Source organism: Haliotis asinina, chromosome 3 (assembly GCF_037392515.1).
Source record: "Haliotis asinina isolate JCU_RB_2024 chromosome 3, JCU_Hal_asi_v2, whole genome shotgun sequence".
NCBI classification, from domain to species: domain Eukaryota; kingdom Metazoa; phylum Mollusca; class Gastropoda; order Lepetellida; family Haliotidae; genus Haliotis; species Haliotis asinina.
Window position 1 is genome coordinate 70171579 of NC_090282.1, and position 21148 is coordinate 70192726.

A 21148-nucleotide genomic window follows, 5' to 3' on the forward strand; every position below is an offset into this window, starting at 1 on the left:
CCGTGAAGGTCCCGGAGTAGAATAGGCCTTCAGCAGCCCATGCTTTCCATAAAAGGCGACTATGCTTGTCGTAAGAGGCGACTAGCGGGATCGGGTGGTCAGGCTGGCTGACTTGGTTAACACATGTCATCTGTTCCCAGTTACGCGGATCGATGCTCATGCTGTTGATCACTGGATTGTCTGGTCCAGACTCAGTTATTTACAGGCACCCGTGAAGAGCCACCTCCTCGTGGTGGGTGCTGGGTCACGCTAAGCGCTCTTCTCCCGTGTGGACCCGTGGCAGAATGTGTCCACAGCACCTCATTGCTGGTCGTAAGAGGCGACCAAATTGGGCAACCTGTTTGCCGTGGGTTGAGTAACGTGTCGGTGGAGGACGGTAGTCTGGTGGTTGAGGGCACTGGGAGCCTGGGACGTGTTCCTTTTGCTCAACACACCACTTTGGCCCTTACTTCACCTAGACGGGTAGTAGAATCGGCCCGATTCTATCAATCGGCTGGTCACGTCGTGCACTGAGCATGGACACATTCATCTTGAAACTGACAAATGTGAAAATTATTGTGACTGATTTGAATGAATTTCATCCATAACCTGTTCTCTTCCAATTGCCTAGAGTCCTGTGCCAGAAGGCGGTGGCTCATGGGCCAATCTGGCAATAAAGACCTCTGAATTCTGTGTTTCTCCAGAAAGGTGTGAAGGGCGAACCAACCTGGCATTCTTCTGTTTGATTCCATAGCTTTTCAAGTTTGTATTAGCTGGAGTATAACATCCCCGTAGCCCTGGTGGTACAGACTGGTTTCCGCTGTTTCACCGTCCTCGTTGACACTCCATGGTGGGTGGGGAGCTGGGATGTCGAACTTTTTTCTTACACCATGGCACTTTCTATTCCATCTGGTTCATCCAAACATAAACGTCGATATGTGGAGTCTATATCGTCTGATGAAGGATCTTCTGATATTGTTGACACGTGGCCGAGGTTCATAGTTATCTCATCTCCGTTGATATTCCGTTGAAACTTAACCCCTTTGCAATATCTAAAGGCATTCAAGGTGCCTGTGGAGAAGTCTCCGAAATGGTTCGCTTTTAGTGGAATGTGCACGGAGACAACAATCGGACAATCTGTTGAAACTAAAACAGTTTGTGAATACACCTGTTGTTGTCTCAGTGCATAGAACTCTGAATTCCTGTAGAGGTATAGTCAGAGACAGGGCACGTTGCCTTTATGACATGAATGAGGATGACATTGTCAATGAACTGAAAAGCCAGGGAGTAACCGGAGTAAAGCGTTTTACTAAAAAGAAAGATGATGGCACAATCGTGAAGCTGAACACTTACCTGTTTACGTTTTCACTTTCTTCACTTCCAAAATATGTTAAAGCTGGATACTTTAATATCGGAGTTGAGGTGTATGTACCATCTCCACTCCGATGCTTTAAATGCCAAAAGTTTGGTCATGGGGCCAAGTTCTGTCGTAACAAGACGATATGTTCTCGTTGTGGTGATGCACATGAACTCTCTGAGTGCACAAATGACATCAAGTGTGCCAACTGCAATGGTGATCACTTGGCTTCATCCAAATCTTGCCCTTCTTATGAACTTGAAAATAAAATCCAAAATATCAAATACACCAGCAATATTTCATATGCTGAAGCTAGAAAATTGGTAGCTATTTCAACCACTTCATCAGTGTCATATTCTGATGCAGTTTCATCACGTGCCACTACTTCTAAACCTCCCATGAGATCTACGTCGTGCCAAACGTCAATATCGTGGGTACACAAACAACTTACAATAGGTGACACAGATGAGACCTCTCAAATGGTCGAATCCAATATTTCAACATCGGCCTCTCAGACTCTCTATCACATCGACTCCTTCAGCTGATCCTGTGTCAGTAACAGAATGTACATCGAAAATGCAACATAAATCATCTAAAAATGTGCAAAAGGAAAAGAAGCAATCGAGAAGAACCAGAATCATCCAACACTTGGAGGTGCCTTCCTCTCAGTCGTCCCCCATACAGGTTCAAAATCAATTTGATCCTTTGGAGATGAAGGTCACCCCATCTCCCCCAGTCTGTGGGAGTAGACCCCACACCAGCTCACGAACTCCGATTGAGCCTCCATGAGTAGTTTAGACACCATTGTTCAATGGAATTGTAGAGGACTAAAGAATAATTTTAATGATTTGCAACTACTAATACAGGATTTCAAACCATCGGCATTTTGTTTACAGGAAACTTACTTTAAAGCAACAGATCAATTTGATATACGGCAGTATGCTTCATATAACTTCTTTTCTCCTCCAGAATTTAGGGCTTCTGGAGGATCTTCCATTTTGGTGCGACAGGGTGTCATTCACAGCCCTGTTCCCCTCAATACAACACTTCAGGCCGTTGCTGTGAGATTGACTTTGAGCATTGTTTTTACATTATGCTCCCTATATATACCACCATCTACTCATCTTCACCAAACTGATCTTCAGGCACTCTATGACAAACTGCCGAAGCCATGTATCATTATGGGTAACTTAAACGGTCATAATCCACTTTGGGGTAGTTCTGACACAAACCAAACTGGAAAGATACTGGAGGATTTTCTTTCAAACAACGATCTGTGTATATTTAATGATACTTCGAAAACATATTTGCATCCTGGTACGGGTACATATTCATCTCTTGATTTGTCCCTCACTGATGCAGATCTGTTAAATGAATGTGAATGGTCTGTCCATAGTGACCTGTGCGGCAGCGATCATTTTCCAACCATTCTTAAACCATCAATCCCGGCTGATATTCCTCCATCATCACGATGGAACTTTAGCAAAGCTAACTGGCCTTTATGTGAATTACTATGTACTGACAAACTGAATCCTGCTCGTTTTCTTGGTGCTCCTGATTCTGTGCAATTATTCTCTGATGAACTAAACAAAATTGCCGATGAATGTATTCCTAAATCCTCTACCAATCCACACATACGTAAACCGTGGTTTAATAATGACTGCAAACAAGCTCGAAAGGCACGGAAAAAAGCTGAACACTATTTCCGTCGCCACCCAATGGTGCATAATTTGAATAAATATAAAATCTTAAATGCTAAAGCACGGCGTACTTCAAGCACAATAAGCGCCAGTCGTGGCAAAATTACGTTTCGAAAATCACTTCACGTACGCCAATGTCTAAAGTATGGAACACGATCCAGAGAATTAAAGGTAAGGGTAACAAATCAAGCACACATCATCTCAAAACTGGAGATCAGGTATTAACAGATAAATCTGATATCGCAAATAAACTGGGTGAAACACTTGCTAAACATTCTTCTTCATCAAACTACGTTCCTCAATTTCAAAAATACCAAAAACTGCAGGAAAAGAAACGAATTAATTTTCATTCTGATAATGGGGAAGACTATAACGAACTCTTTTCCATCCATGAGCTTCATACTGCCCTTGAACAAGCTCACGATACTGCAACAGGAGCTGATAACATACATTATCAGCTCCTGAAACACTTACCTAACTCCTGTTTAGAGACACTATTGACTATTTTCGATGAAATTTGGATATCTCGTACATTTCCTTCCTCTTGGCGTGATGCTATAGTTGTGCCCATACCTAAATCTGGACGTGATCATACAGATCCATCCAACTATAGACAGATTTCCTTGACTAGCTGCGTTTGCAAAACCATGGAGCGCATGGTCAATAACAGATTAACTTGGTACCTAGAATCTAACAATCTAATCACTAATATTCAATGTGGTTTTCGTAAAAATCGCAGTACCATTGACCATTTAGTCCGATTGGAGTCGTTTGTTAAAAATGCCATTCTTAACAAGGAGAATTCTGTGTCAATATTTTTTTATTTGGAAAAAGCTTGTGACACAACATGGAAGTACGGTATTTTAAGAGATTTACATGATTTTGGTTTACGGGGCCGTTTGCCTGAGTTTGTAGCTGAGTTTTTAACTGACAGGCAATTTCAAGTGCGTATGGGTTCTACCCTGTCTGATTATTATAAGCAGGACCAGGGTGTCCCACAAGGCAGTATTTTGTCTGTCACTTTATTCAGTATTAAAATAAATAGTCTTTCAAATGTTTTAACAGATTCAATCAATGGTTCCCTTTTCGTGGATGACTTTAATATTTCTCGTCGTGGCAAAAATATGCGAACCATTGAGAGACAGTTACAAATCTGTCTCAACAAAATTCATAAATGGTGCCTTGAGAATGGGTTTAAATTTTCTCAATCTAAGACAAATTGCATTCACTTTTGCCGAAAATACAAACCTCATAAAGACCCTGACTTGTCTTTAAATGGTGCACCCATCAAAGTTGTCAAGGAAGCTACGTTCCTTGGTCTTATCTTTGACTCACACTTAACCTTTCTTCCACATATTAAATACCTAACAACCAAATGCTTGAAGGCGCTTGATTTGTTGAAAGTCGTTTCAAATACAAAGTGGGGAGGAGACCAATCAACCCTCCTACATTTATACAGGTCACTCATCCGTTCTAAACTGGATTACGGCTCCATTGTTTATGGTGGAGCCTGTAAAAGCAACCTCAAAATACTTGATTCTATCCATCATCAAGGGCTAAGACTTTGTCTCGGATCATTCCGAACTTCTCCTGTTGACAGTCTATACGTTGAAGCAGATGAACCTTCCCTTGATCAACGCCGTATTAAGTTATCGCTGCAGTATCTCACTAAACTGTTTTCAAATACATCCAACCCTGCATATAATTGTGTCTTCAATCCCCCTTATGGGGATTTGTACAATAAAAAGCCTTCACTTGTTCCGCCTCTTGGACTAAGATTGAAACTTTTTCTCTCAGCTGCTGGCATTGAGCTAGAAAATATAGCCCCTTCTCGCTTTTTTCTTCACCTCCTTGGCAACTGGTTAGACCACAAGTTGACCTTACATTAAGTAAATACAAAAAAAATCAGAAAATAATGAATTACAATATAAACAAGCATATAATCAATTAAAAAGTAACTATAGTACGTATAAATCCTTATTTACAGATGGGTCCAAGGATGGTGGCGCAGTTGCTTGTGCCACTGTCATTGGATCCAGGGCAATATCTTCCAGATTACCAGACAGCAGTTCCATTTTTACAACAGAAGCACATGCCATATTAACAGCCCTAAAATATATAAAACAACACCCAAAATATAAACAGTACATAATTTATTCCGACTCTCTTTCTTGCCTTCAGGCTATTAAAAATGTATCTTCTCAACATCCACTTTTAACTGATATTGTTGAATTGTATAATCATCTTGCTACTGGCCAATACGACATCGTCATTTGCTGGTTACCCAGCCATGTTGGAATCTCTGGTAACACACTGGCTGACCTTGCTGCCAAGGCAGCACTCAACAAATCTGTAACACCACTTCTGATTCCATACTCTGATTATAAAGCATGTCTTGCTTGACTGTATTGAATTTGCAATCACAAGGATAAATATTTCAATATCAAATCAATTAGGGATCTTTTCAATAAAGTAAATTATCATTTAATAATTGGATTTTTAAAAGAAATAGAATTGTTGGCTAAATTTTGAATAATATGTTTTGTATATAGAAAAAAGTTATTTAATTAATGGTAGTCTAAATTAGCAAACTGCGATTGTTAGTGGCTGTGCCTTCAAAGGGGGTTAAAGTATTGTAAAATTATTGTCCCCCTGAGAGGGTACGTAAGTCCCAAAAACTTTCAAAGTAAAATTTTCACATACCAAGTTTTTAATCGTAGTATTTTTGTTATTTTAAATTTTGGCTAACTTGTCTTACAATCGCCAATGGCTGAGGGGATGGTGTAAAACCAGCTGGGATCCATGCAGGCAGCAAAAGTATTGTAAGTCCCCATGGTCCCTAGTATGGTGATCTACCCTCAGTTGTTGGTGCTTTATAGCCCGTGTTTTATATTGTATCGTCTTCTCTCATTACAGTGCTTTAGTTTTACATGCTAGTTTTATGTTCATACCTGTGATAGTCTAGTAGTTTTACTGTCCATTGTCGACAGGTTTTACTCTTCCAGACGTTTTCAATTTATTAAGTGAATTGTTCTCGTCACGATGTGGCTGCAATATTGCCGATGTGACGGTAAATTTTAACTCACTCACTCACTCACTCAATTATTTACAGACCGTATGGCTGGAATATTGCTGAGTGCGGCGTAAAGCTTAACTCACTCACTCACTACTGAATAGTTTACACTTGTATGTGTTATATTTTGCTGGTTCTGAGGGGATTTCTCATACCCTTTTCCACGGCAAATTATCCACCATAACACAATAAGGTGTTGAACCTCAGTCTCCGATGTTGGAGTGAAATGTTTGCAGTAGTTAGCAATAACAGGTTCTTGGGACCTTCTGGAAATAGCTCTGATGTTCTCAGTAATCGCTGAGAAGAAATCGGAGAAACATGACGCTATGCTGACATGATCAGTGTGTGTAGGGAGAATAACATATTCTTCCCTTCTTTGAACAGTCCTTAATATTGTTGCTTTAGTACTTTAATACGGATATGGGGTGTTCTGGCATTAACCAGTAGAACGTTGTGCCTGTCTCGTGCAGACGTGTACATATGGCTATCTATCTCCAGCTTTGACTCTGCGCCGTCCCTAGTAAGGCGATCTACCTCCAGTTGTTGGCAATCTACAGCCAATTTTTATATCGTATTGTCCTCTATAGTAAAATTGTTTGATTTGATTGTTTAATTACTAGTTTTAAATGGATATCTGTGATATACTCGTGGTTTCACGTTCGTCGCCAACGGGGTTCTAGTTTCAAATTTTCTTCATATACAATGTAACTTTTATTGTTCCCGTCTCGATATTGTTGCGATATTGCCGATGTGACGATAAACATTAACTCACTCTGTTTCACTTTCGCCACCTTTTATCAGCCTCCCTTTTCCTTTGCTTAGATAGACGAATTTAGTTAGTGTACTCAATATGTTTATTCGTGAATTAGACCATCCAGCCCATATTACAGTGATACCCTTTGTGTTATATATATGTAACACATAAACATACACCCATATACACATGGATAAACAGAAAAACAGACAGACAGACAGACATATCTAATATCTAGATTGATAACTTGTGCATTATAACAGATACATTTTGTGACAATAATTATGTATTATTTACTTCTACCATTGTTTTCAATTTTGGAAATACATAAATATCTGCACCCAGTTTCCAAGCTTGACCTTCCAATTCGTTAGAGTACCAACGTGGAACAGGACGGGTGTTTTAACACTTTTCTGAACAGGTCCATGTTTGTTGTTTATATAAGAAAGGATCCAGTTCAGAATATCAACCTGGCTCTTTACATTCACTATGCTCTTGACGTTCTCATACAAATCATGTTCTTTGAGGTCCTTTTTGGATATTGATTTGTTTAGTTTTCCAGTACTAAATAAGTTTCTTTGCAGATGGTACTCTTTCAAGTTGTTGCACACGAAAGACAAAAAAATGGAAAACATAGTCTGTTCACAGTGAAAACGTATCAATGAATTTCACTTTAAACAAAAAATTAAAAACCATATAAGGTGAAATTAAGATTGCAAATCCTCATAATTTTACCTTGACATTTGAATACTTAAATCTCAGAAGTTTACACAACGTAGGATAAAGGTCGTTTAACAAACGATCACACTTTCAAATCGCTATTATTGGTTTGTATTACAAGGGGGTAAGTTAGAACATTGAAACAAATGCACGTCTGTTAACTTAGACCAACCCAACTTATTCTCGGTGCTTCATTAAATGTGCATACTCCCAGTTATCGTGTGAAATAAAACTGTAAAATATCACAAAGTTTCACAGTGATAGGTTTTATTTAAACTAGAATTAATTTCAAAGGCCGACAACTTCACTGGAATATTTTACACCAATGTTTTGTCAGTTTTCTTATCATACACAAAGCCAAACCAAAAGTGTCATTTTTTCTGTCAAATCGTTTTCTAATTTCATGTTTGTTAAAATTGTGCATCACACACTAAAATAAGTTGGCACAATGACAATCCCTTCCCTGGAGGCCTACAGTATATCCCCCAGTTGAAAGAAGTGGAGATTGAAACTCACATCATTAGATTTGACATTTCTGAAAATTACAAATCGTGTGTTTCACACTGATTTACATATCTATTTCGCATATGAAGGGATATCCAGAGCAACAAGAAACGTCGTGAAACCCAGACCGGGCTGAAGCCAAATTCTTTCCCCATCCAACACCGCAGATGCTATTGGGCTGACCGTGCTGCCATCTGAAGTAGGTTACATTGTCACCATTCGAGTACTTCCAGCCTTCGCCTGCAGTACACGTGCCATCGATACGAACTGAAATTAAGTGCACGTTATTGATTGTTTTCTTCCTTAACACATTTGATAATTTAATGATCAGTTTTACGTCTATGTTTTTGTCATGTTACTGGTAATGCTAAACCAAACATAAGTGCCTGTGCGTGTGCGTGTGTGTTGTGTATCGCATGATTTAATGATTGTAACCATACATCGTTCTATACTTACGCCCCCCTCTTTACATGTCAGACAGTTATAAGCTCACATTATAGATGACTTTACACTTGACCAAAGATTGTGCTGTTATTTCGTTCACTGTACCAGTCCGGAAAACCATGTTGTGTGGTTCTGTAGCTAACGTCTTTATTGCAACGACTGCCACGTTACTACCTGCACTGGAAGGTCGCACTCATTGCAACAAAGAAGTTGACAATCCATAGACAATGCCCCGACGTCACCAATTACATGAGACAACAATGATTTGGCCTCATTAATTACATGACGCACAATATTATGACGTCAAAAATAGTGATATCACAATGCTTTGACATCACTCTACTGCGTGTCTATTGGCGTTAACGTGTTTAGAGATCACATTTTTCATTGAAAAAAAATGGAAAGTGTTTTTCTTGATGATAAATAGAATCTCATTCTCGTGCCTACTGATATAAAATATACCAACACACGTCGATAAAAGGGAAAATATTCGATCTAATTCTGGGATATTTGAAACTTTCTCAACTTGTGTCCATGCAAGTAACAAACGTACTGTAAGTTCCCATGGTCCCAATAAGTTTCAATATGGCTGAAATATTGCCGATGTGACTATACCTTTTAATTCACTCTCTCACTCCATTTCCCATATACAAACGTCTTGATAAATATTTTATGTTGGGATACATTTATGGGATATATTTATACGTTTTAGAAATTGATAGCTGTGCTGTAATGATATAAGATATATTTTACACATAATGGCAGTGACTGCCAACAAGTGAAACGTTGACAGATAATTCCTGTTAAACAATACAATAACATGCAAACATCGGGAAAATAGAAACTAGACTTCTGCATACATTGATATTTGAGGCATTGTTGTAATATTCCACGTGAATGCTTACCGAGTCCATTTCGCCAAATGTCAAATATGAAGTCATCTTTTGAACGTGAATTGATTCTGATGAGATGACCTCCCTCAGACACGCAGGTCCTGTTAGCCGAAGAAAGCGACGTTTTAACGTCACCATGTATTTTGAAACACACATTTATCACGGAATTGAAATCATATCCAAGGTGACTTGAACAACGATGTCCATCTGAAATAAACATTCTCTATTAGAAAACGATATTGGAATATCCAAAGGGGACTTTTTCCGTTCATTTAAACAATGTGATACCAGGTTCACCAGTGGTACTCTCATCTACTATTCAACAAGAAAACGGTTACAGCTCAAAACATAACGTTACACGCATACTAAAAATCCGGATGGCACTCGGATTGATCAGACTGCAGTGTCAAAATTCCGCATAAATGAACAGTTTGAAATGCTTTCTTTCATTAGCATTCTAGAAGTTGAGGAGATGAAGAATGAGGACAACTTCTATTGATAGACAACTTACTTATTCTGCAGAGGAGACGTTTCAACATAGATTTGGGTGATTTATACACATGAGCTGTTTATACAATAGATAGGGCGAAAATGAGTTGTTTATACGCTAGAAGAGGTTGATAACATAGATAGTATACGGTCCCAACATTTTTTTTCCAACACCTAAACGCCTAATATTCCCGAATGCAGTTTACAATGGAATTAAGAGACAACAAACTCGTCTTCTCAGACGTCCTGGTCCAGAGAGATAGCAAGAAACTCAACACCACCCACTACCGCAAGCCAATTCATACTAACCTGAATCTCCCCTTCCCCTTCAGTCACCCTATCAAATTCAAGAGAGGGATAATCTCTATCTTGGCTAGACGAGGACTAGTCAAGGACATCTGCTCCACAACCGCATCCTGAGACAGGGGGATGGACCACGCCAGACATGTTTTGACCAACTCCAATGAATATCCTGCATCTTTCGTCAACCAGGCTGTCAACACCACCCTGGACCCCGACATTAAGACTCCCCGACAACAAGCAGTCCTCAGCCTCCCTTCATTGGACGAACAAGCCATGGCATTCAACGACTCCTTAAGCTTACACTCTGTAATGTTTCAAAGCGCCAACACCATAAAGAATCTCTTGCATGCCACAGGCAGGTCCACGTCAGGAAAGGGGTCAGGCTAGCTATTCTCCAAACGTTCTTAGCCCTACGAACTTTTTAAGCCCATTCGTAGGACATAGTCTACGATCAAAATTAAGAATTCTTAGGCTATGTACATTTCGAGAAGTTCCCAGATCACTAAAACTCTGTACATCTTTGGTGTAATATCATTCCCCAAAAGTCTCTGTACGCCATTCTCTACTGTCTACCAATTAACATCCTATCTCTTATGTAGACAACATATGTACATCCTCGGGCCTGGCTTCCAATCAATCTGCTTAATTCTGTATACCATCTGTGTTTTTATTGTACAAACAGCTCACATTCGCCTTATCCCTCATCTACTGTATAAAGATCATCTACTGTATTCCACATTACTTCTCTTGTACGTCTTGGTTGACGACGACATTGGAAGTTATGTCGAAACGTCGCCGTACCGAATAAAGGAGTTAATAAATTGTCCTCATCCTTCATTTTTAAATAAATAACGTCTACTTTTTTTTAAAAAAGGGTGGGTTTTCCCAAGAGGTTAAGGGGGCGCAGGTTTTGGAATAACGATCGTATAATATCGCTGAATAGCATGGAAGCAAATTCAGTTTCGGTCATTGGAAAGCTTCGTCAAGTTAACAATCATTGACGTTTTACTTTGACGAAAACCCTTCTGTGTTTGGGCGTGTGATATTTAGACAAGAAGTTCGGTCCCTAGATGAGTACAATGTTTTCGACCTATTTCTCGTGCATTGATTTTGATGGAATAGATCTAAATGGTAGATTGAAATGATCAGAATGATAACCACTCACAGTATTTAAGGTCTCCGCGTGAAGAGACGAGTTATTCTGGTGGTAAAAGGTATCGGGTCCAGATTTGATTTCGCCATTTGAAACCAATATCTGGTGCCCCCTGCCATGTTAATGCTGTATAATTGCTTAAGGAACGTAAAACCATACTCGCCTATTCATTCAATGCATTCATGAGGTAATTACGAGTAAATGTAACGGTATGTAATGGTACTGATGGGGTAAACAAATACACAACATCCCTTACCTCTGTTGGTGTTGTAAATATCCACGTCAGTATTAATGCTAGTTCCCCAGAAGGGAGCTTCAAGCCTGCCTGGATAGGTGTAACACTGTTTGTTGTTCCTGTTGTAAATCAGGGAGACACACTGCTGGTATCTCAAACAAGAGCTGAAGCAGTCTAACACGCTGTCCACATTTGTTGGTGGAGCTATGTCCGAGGGGAGGAAGTGCACCATAGACAGATGCAGCTGAAGTCGGACGAGTGCCATGGTCCAGTCTCTGACTACATGGAGAAAAGTGACGTGTTTCGGAAAGCTGCTGTGATATTTTAATAATTTAATACTTTAACGTAGCTTCATACCCTATAAAATATAGTCGAGCTATTACTACCCAAGGATAACCTAAGGCGCCTCGAGACGCTACAAAGGTTCATAGTCACACGACATCATCCCATCGGGTACCCATTTTAAACTGGTTGAACAAAGGCAGTTGTGAACAAACGTACCTCTCTAAGATAAGACCACGTGTATCTCATGTGATTCGCTATGAGGCAGGACTGAAGTCCTAGAAACTCTCAGGAGTCAAGCTGCCAAACCTGCTCACCCACCCAATGTCTCCTACCACAGAGCTGCGTACCTTTACCTGACGCTCGTTTGATAAATACATCCCTATTATTACCTATATCGGAATGAGGGCACGTGGTAGCATTTTTCATGTAAGTCCTTCGGGAAGTTACACCTTTTGGTGAACGTTTATCAGCGTTTCAGACGATTTCCCCGGTTTGAATTATAGAATTATTTTATTCATCTTTTCAGTTAAATTGCCTGTTTACATTCAAACTCTCTTGTACACGAGAAAATAAAATCCTCCATAAACATTCAGTCTGGTTTATTGATAAATACATTACAGAAAACAGCTGTAGAAAAACAAAAAACACAATGTTGCGAAAGGTAATACAGTACGTCTGCTAGAAAAATCATGTGAAGCCTCAAGACTGTACGTGTTATTGGTGACTTGTTACTATCCTTGTTTTGTTGTTTACGTAAACAAACATGGCATACTTACTAACTTCAATAAAAGTAAACGACAAAGTTGTACCTGAAACGCCACACTAGTCACACTCGCTATATCAGTTATCGAAATCTCACGCCAAGGCTCGAAAATTACGCGATTAATATAACTTGAGAAAGGCAATCTGTCATTCCCTGTCACTTGTTACTTGTTGTCTACTTCATCCCCATAACACAAATGCTACTAAATCTTAAACTACATTAACTACATTTTCATAATACGTTTTAAGTCCCCATGGCCCCTGGTATTGTGATCTACCTACCTTTAGTTGTTGGTGATCAATAGCCCATATTTACATGGTATTGTCTAAAATAGTTTTCTGCTTTCAAACATATATGCTAGCTAGTTTTAACCCTTTTCTGTAATGCTCTGGTCCGTCGATGACTGCTTGTATTTATTTATTTATCTACTTACTTACTTACTTACTTACTTACTTAGCTGTCTGTATTTCACTAGGTTTACCCAAGATTCAAGTACAAATGACGAATGAATGAATGTCTTTATTTCCTCCAAAATACATTCGAAGATTAAGCATTTATGATATCAGTCAACTACATATATACAGTTACATATATACATATGATGATAACAAAGCACATATATTTATAGCAGATGGATATTTACATGAGTGGTAGTTTAGAAAGTATACATCAAAGAATCTTTTAAGGCATAGATATAGTTTGAAAAGTGTAATGTGATGGTTTGCCATGCTGCTTCGTCAAGGCCAGGGATCGGAAGTTTGGCACCACAAAAAAGTACAAGGGCATCTTCATCATCCAGCATTTCAATTAATACATATACATCTATATCCAGTATGTCAAGTAGTATCATATAAAAATGATTTCGTTGGCTCATTACAGATTCACAATGTAAAATAAGGTGAGCATCATGGTCATGGCAGTACTTATTACAAAGCGTACATTCCTTTGAGAATTTGGCTTTAGAGCCGACTAGTACAGTAAGTTGTATACGGGCTTTATAGTCTGGGTACAAATACATCAGAGTGTAAAGTCTATGTAGACTCAGTGTTTGGTGTATTACAGCATATCTGGACATATCTTCTCTTATGGAGAGTCTCAATTTCCATTGAGCTTCTTCATAAGAGAAGATAAAACTATTCTTCTCCAAGCTGTCTTTGACGGAAAAATACCAGTTTCCACATACGTTACTGCATATTTCAGTAGATTATACTTCCGTACAGTGCATAACAAAGTGTTGCAAATACTGCGTGAGTGAATATCTAAGTGAACAGTGAGTGATAAGAATGCACAGAACAGCGTTTTCGTTGATGAATGACAAGCGTTGTTACATAATCGTTGTATTTATTTATTTACTTACTTACTTACTTACTTATTTATTTAGCTGTCTGTATTTCACTAGGTTTACCCAAGATTCAAGTACAAATGACGTGGTTTTTAATCCTAGCTGTCTGTATTTAATTAGGTGTTCCTTAGATTCAAGTACAAATGACTTCGTTTTCAATCCTAGTTGTCTGTATTTCGCTAGGTTTTCCTTAGATTCAAGTACAAATGACTTGGTTTGCAGTGTTAGCCCTCTGTATTTCACTAGGTTTACACTAGATCCAGGTACAAATGGCTTGGTTTTCAACCCTAGCCCTCTGTATGTCACTAGGTTTACCTTAGGTTCAAGTACAAATGACGTGGTTTTCAACCCTAGCTGTCAGTATTTCAGTAGGTTTAGCTTAGATTCAAGTACAAATGACTTGGTTTTCAATCCTAGCTGTCTGTATTTCACTCGGTTTACCTTAGATTCAAGCACAAATGATTGGGTTTTCAATTCTAGCCGTCTGTACTGAACATGCTATCAAGCGTTAACCAAAGCAAGAAATTAATTTAAGTTAAACTGCCTCTGTGTCAGTCGCTTTCACGAAAGCAGCTTTCTGGAACAATAAATTCAAAGCTTATGGCAACAAACCATGTTGTAACAGCTTAAGGTCAATTATTTTGAAACATGTTTCAATCGAGTTTAGTGTCATCATAACCAATGCTACCCCACACACACAAGCAGACAGCGGTTCCTAACAGATCTTTGAAACATGCACTTTCTTTAGTTCAAGTTGGTAAACTTTGGAATCCATATTTCTAACAAGGCGGGTATGACATACAAAATCCGATTGCTTTGACATCCGTGTGAAGGCAATATCTAACGCTGTATAATCACGCACGTGTTACATTTATGTAGGCTCAGTTATGTGCAAGTGCATCCAAGTGTATCTAAGTAACATTACTTACAAATTGACGAACAGCTTGTCCGATACGTGTGGCGAAGATGGAGTACGTACAAGAACTACATTCTGATCGAATCGATATCCTCTCCGTTCCCTTCATTCGTCACATGCCTTCACTACTGTGTCGCATTGATTTTGGCAAAGTCATCTCATAGTCATCCGTACATGAGTGTATTAGTAACGATTATAATTTGTTCCATTTCTTCGATAATTCAATGCCTGTCATTATGTTGTGTTAAAACGAAATATAGATACATGCCAACGTAGTTGTTTTGTTTTGATTTACCAATGGACTTTTCCGTTTAGCAGTGAAACGTGATGTTGATAATGAGTGGATCACAGTTTGAATCAGCTGCATCTCCAAGCTCAAAAATTCTTAAACATGCCATACAAAGGAGTGATCACACAAAAGATGTTGTTAATCCACCAAGAGTAGTCATGACAGCACTAAAGAGATTGAGGATCCCAATGTCATGCGATATCATAAACATGTTTTGTACAATTATCAAAAAACATATCTGTAGACTTGAAAAGAGGAATTTAGGACTCTAACGCAAAACAAACTTGCAAAGATTTTGTCCTAGATGTATGATGCCACAGTTTGCAGACAATGACAACACGTGTACTTAATGTCACACGCGCGTGTGCACGTACACACGTCTCTACAACTGTATGCTATGTGCTGCTTTTCATGATCCGTTTATATTAAACATTTATCCAATTATACCACTATAATATATATATCGGATCTTTGAGTGAGTGAGTTTAGTTTTACGCCGCGCTCAGCAATATTCCATCTATATGCGGCGGTCTGAAAATATAGTCCAGACTAGACATCGTCGCCTTTTATGGCAACCATAGGTTGCTGAAGGCCTATTCTACCAGGGAACGTCACGGACCCGGATCTTTGAAAACACACCACTACATCTTACATCGGACCATTGAATATCTACCAGTATACCATTAATAGGACCACGGAATGCATTTCCCCACAGAATATATAACACTTATGCCATAACACCCAATACAGGACCGTTGACCGTTTTGCAAAGTGAAGTTTCGGCTCTGGGTATGGCCGAAATGTAATTAACAGTTTATTAACATTGTTACGGTAATTTTGTTACGGTTAAGAATTTATAACGATGTAAGAAATTCCCTTGTGAACCAGCAAAACAGAACAAAGACAAGTCACAAACGTTCAAATCATGTATTATTATGCAACGAGAGCAAGGTATACAAGGTCACAAGTCAATTTCACAATGCTGATTACAAATACAATTCAAGTGAGAGAAATTCTAAGGCAATGGATCACAAGATATTATATAGCAAACTCACCAAAGTCTTGGTGTGAGAGAGAATCAACTATTCAGAATGTAAACACAGCGATCGGTCTGACACCGGATAATGTAGGTCAGGCGTTGACGGATGCAGATGATGATGTAACTCCAGTGATATGAATGAGTGTTCGCCGCAACACGGCAACCAGCATTTATGCATATGTGTACAGTCATTTACAGGGATTGACTTGGGGCGCGATATTGCGATTTTCTCGCATCAATAGCTATAAAATCGCACGCAAATTTATCTGCAGCGATTTAAAATCGCATCCAGCTCACCTGTACGATTAGAAATAATAAAGTGTTTAAATCTGTTTGACTGAGGAGGCTTTGTCGTTATTTTGTTCTGTCAAAGTTATTCCCATCGCTTTGTATCTATTTCCAATCTTCGAAACATAACTTCCGGTATGGAACTTCGAACATCGTTATATAGATCTAGTGCTGTGAAAAGAACCAGGTGCGCTGCAAGGAGTATGGTAAACTCTGAACCTCGCAGGCCTGTGTTGGTTATGCACTGTGCGACGCTGCACAGAGTACGCTATCGGAAGTTGTTGTCTGCATCATGCCGCCAAAAAAGCGTCTGCTAGCCAAACCATCGGGCATTCCATCTCATTCCAAACTAAAATTTCTAAAGAGAAGTGAAAACGATAAAACAACTGACACTGACCAAGCTGAATACCCGGAAACAGACACTGGTGATGCTAGTACAGTTCCAAAACTGAAATTTCAAAACACCTGGCAAACTAAATTTGGTGAGTGGCTGAAGTATGATGATGACAAGGATGTAATGTTTTGTGAGGTATGCAGAAAACTGAAACTTCAAAATGCAATGTCGATTGGAACTGACAATTTTAAAACGACAACAATCACAAGACACATGACATCTTCAGACCATCAACGTGCCATTGCAGTGCCCATCGAGCGAAAACATCTTGACAAGGCTATTTCCTCCGCAAGAACTAAAGAAGAACATAGTATTATCACATGCTTGAAGGTGGTGTACTGGATGGCAAAAGAATGCATTCCGATGTCAAAATACACAAGCCTACTTGAATTGTTAAGTGAACTTGAAACCCCAAACCTGGAGACACTGCGTGTAAATAAACATGTGTCTTATGCCAGTTACAAAACTGCATTAGGCTTGCTGGAATCTTTGTCAGAAAGTATAGATTCTGAGGTGACAGACAAACTGAATAAATCACCAGTCATTACTGTTCTCACGGATGAAAGTACAGACATTGCTGTACACCACAAGTTGTGTGTGACAGCACGGGTCTTAGATCCAGACACCATGTCCCCATCAACTCTCTTCCTAACTGATCTGAGAATAACATCTGCCACTGGAAAAGGGATTTTTGCAGCAATTAAACAGCACATGGAAGGGAGGAAAATAAACATCATGAAAGTAACAGGTTTGTATTTGTAACTTTTCGTAATAAAATCTACACACATAAATGCAATGACACTGATTACACAGAAGTTGCAAAAATATTGTTTTCAATACACAAGTTTCTGATTGGTTTGAAATTTCAAATCCAACTGCTTTATAAATTTCAGAAGGAATTTTTCAATGATAATACTTCTTATTTTTTTATATATGTTTTACTGAATTTGAAATCTTATCCTTTTAAAAATTATTCAAACTATTTTTTTCTATATCTCAGTGGTCTGTTGTTAAATAAAGCACATTTTAAAAATCATTTTTATTGAGCAAATCCAGCAAAAGAAATACAAATGGAAAATATGTAACTGAAATAAGCACTTTAAAAATAAGGAAAGGTCAAAGCTTTTGGATCCTTCCATCTATATTCTAATTAATATAAACTAATATAAATAATATAAGCAAGGTGTTCTTGATTTAATCCTTTTTGTAGGATTGGGCATAGACGGTGCCTCGGTGATGACAGGGAGAAAAGAAGGACTGACAGGTCAATTTCTCAAAAACAATCCTCATGTCATTAACACTCACTGCTCAGCTCACAGACTGGCCCTTTGCTCAGAACAGGCAGCTGAAAATGTTCCAGGTGAGACGTATTGTTATGTCAGTAGAATGGATAAATCATTTGAATGACTAAATGAGTATTGGTTTATAATTATATCATTGATATAATTAAATTGATATATGAGTATCTTGAACAAGTAATTTCAGACCCCAGATGTCAGACAGTGATTTTGATGTTAAAACCCTTTCTCTGTGAAATTCAATTGTTCTACTCAATTTTGATTTTTACAGGGATGAAGTATTACCAAGGTGTATTGGAGGCTCTGTTCTACTATTTTAAGAAGTCTCCTCTGAGGAATGACAGCCTCCTCGCTGTCCAGAAACTTCTGGACGAACCTCAAGTAAAATGTCGTGAAGTCCACCAGGTGCGCTGGCTCAGTTTTTATGACGCCCTTGACGCCATCTACAGGACGATGGACTCCCTTCTCTCCTTCTTCAGCACCGCAACAGATCCAACCAAAGGCAAAAGGGATGAAGAAGAAAATGGGAGAAGACTTCTTCCTGGAGATGACGTATGCTCTAATGGACATCCTACAGCCCGTGATGAAGCTAAATCTCTTCTTCCAGAGGAAGGACACTGACATTGGCAGTGTTCAGGTACAATTAATGATCAGTTCATTCAATTGGAGATAAAGTTTTCAATAACTGGGAATGTTGATAACTATTCTGTTTCCAGATAATCTTGTATTTTTTAGTATGTCATATATGCAAATGATTTCACTGTTGAGATTTAGATGAACTGAATTTGGTGTTCTATCAAAAATTTACATTATCTATAATCTGTTTCTGCATAATAAGTTCATAAGGTTTTGGTATTTAACAGGCTGTTGTAGACACTTGTCTGAGGGACCTGGAAGGAATGTGGACAGAAGATGACCAGCCAGCTCCCACCTCCTTTAGACATCAGCTTCAGGATCATCTGAAAGATGGAATCTACAAGGGAAATCACACCATCACACAGTCTCATTACAGTCACAAGAAAACCAGAGTGGACTTCATCAAAGCTCTAATTGACAATATCACAAAGAGGTATATCCAAACATATTTCTTTAATTAGAATGGCACTGATTAGGTCTGACGTCTTCATGTTCCATTTTATCTGCAAAGACAATCATTTTAAATGAACGAACATTTCCTGAAAAAAACTTACATTTATCATTTTGGCATACCAGATACTTAATTGATTCTTATTATTGCTGTCAAGGTTTCCCGACAAGCAGTTGATGACAAGCATGTGCATCCTTGGCATGAGGCCTATTACCTTCCTGAGTGAAGAAGAGCTTGAGTCTTGGGGTAATGAATCCCTAGAAGTCCTGTTGGATCACTTTGGAAATCCGAAAAGCCATACCTTCAAAAATGAGTTGGGGGAAGTTACCACCACTGATAGTCAAGCCATTGTTGACAAAGGAGAAAGCAGGCTTGAGTGGTGGAAGCTCAAGCAAGTTGTGAAGATACAAGGGTATCCAAGACACTCAACAGCTGTTCTCTGGAGACTAATCAAGCAGTACCACAGCGAAGACTTTCCTAATATGTTGACAATGGCAGCTCATGCACTGACACATCCAGTGCATACAAGTGATTGTGAAAGAGCCTTCTCTGCACAGAATCTCATTACAAGTCCCCTAAGAAACAGACTGTCAAGTGACCACTGTGATCAACTGATGAGGATCATGATTCAAGGACCTAAGGATTTCAACTTCATCAAAGCCTTGAAGATTTGGAGGGAAGCAAAACACAGGGCTATCTTTAACTAATCACCTGACACCACTGTGGTGTTTCTTGGACCTGTCCTTGAACCAACAATACATGATACCTGTCATGTATTAAATACCAAATATATTACTCAGTTATTGTTAATGTTTTTCAACGTTCATCAAGTTGATTAAATACATATGACAATGTCCTATCATATCGTTTATTCCTTTCGGTGTGAAGAATCACGAACAGTTTAGTTAAATCTCATAAGATTTGAAAAAATCTCATGAGTTTGGTCCCATGTGAGATTTTATCTCATATTTCTTCTGACCCAGGTTTATCCCTGCATTTACCGAAAGTTCGGGCACATACGAACATCGTCAAAACTGTAGAATGCCCTCAAATAAGTCTCCCTTAAGTAAACACATAGAAAACTAGGAGCAAATAGATTCCAGAAAACCAGAATCCTAAAAGTGTTGATCATCTATTAAAACGAAATGTGACCCATCATAATTACTATTCAAAACACTAAATGTTGTGACCCAATAATAATTATTACATAATTAATAACAAATATACAGAAAATACACACTAGTAACAAAATCACACGAATACATCACGGGTCTCATTTTGAGTAAACAAGTGACTATGACCGAATGATGGAGAAAACATCGTCGTATTGCTTAGCAAAAGCATGGGTCATTAATGGATTCGCCTTCTTTACTTAACAACTTAACAATGGACGCCGTAAACTTTCTCTTTTCGTCCAAATCTGACTTGGGAACAAATATATCACCAAGTTACGAACGGAGCAGGTCTAGGTAATTGCATGAGCTATAAACTGGGGGAAAAGAGAAAGTACATCGATTTGTCTTTATGCAGTTGTAAAATGTTGTATGATGATTATAGTTGTTACGAGTGTGTATTTCCTGTATATTTTGTTATTAATTCAGTGTTATCTATTATTGGGTCACAATGTTTAGTGTTTTGAATAGTAAATATTATGGGTCACATTTCGTTTTAATATCTGGTCAACACTTTTAGCATTCTGGCATTCCGGAATTTATCTGTTCCTAGTTTTCGATGTTTCACTTCCGGGATACTGTTTCGAGTCCATTCTAAAGTGTTGATGACGTCCGTTTGTGCCCGAACTTTCGGGAAGTGACTAAGTTTATATATAAACAGGCTCGTTGTC

General features: G+C 38.7%; 1 protein-coding gene and 1 pseudogene across 1 annotated transcript; one reads left to right on the forward strand and one right to left on the reverse strand.

Annotated features, from left to right (window-relative positions):
• Positions 1 to 8151: 8151 nt before the first annotated feature.
• Positions 8152 to 11874, reverse strand: LOC137277044 (uncharacterized). The gene is made up of 3 exons (XM_067808705.1): positions 11626 to 11874; positions 9437 to 9631; positions 8152 to 8354 (listed from the first exon to the last, which is right to left on the reverse strand). Exons 1-3 carry the CDS (start codon positions 11867 to 11869, stop codon positions 8152 to 8154), a joined length of 642 nt encoding a protein of 213 aa, XP_067664806.1. The 5' UTR covers positions 11870 to 11874.
• Positions 11875 to 16818: 4944 nt separating this feature from the next.
• On the forward strand, positions 16819 to 20012 carry LOC137278999 (uncharacterized protein C17orf113-like; annotated as a pseudogene).
• The last annotated feature ends 1136 nt before the right edge of the window (positions 20013 to 21148 follow it).

Coding starts and splice junctions, on each gene's coding strand:
- LOC137277044 (XM_067808705.1), bottom strand. CDS start 11,869: ATGGCACTCGTCCGACTTCAGCTGCATCTGTCTATGGTGCACTTCCTC. Junction 9,632..11,625: donor TATTTACAACACCAACAGAG/GTAAGGGATGTT, acceptor TGTTTATTTCAG/ATGGACATCGTTGTTCAAGT. Junction 8,355..9,436: donor CATTTGGCGAAATGGACTCG/GTAAGCATTCAC, acceptor ACTTAATTTCAG/TTCGTATCGATGGCACGTGT.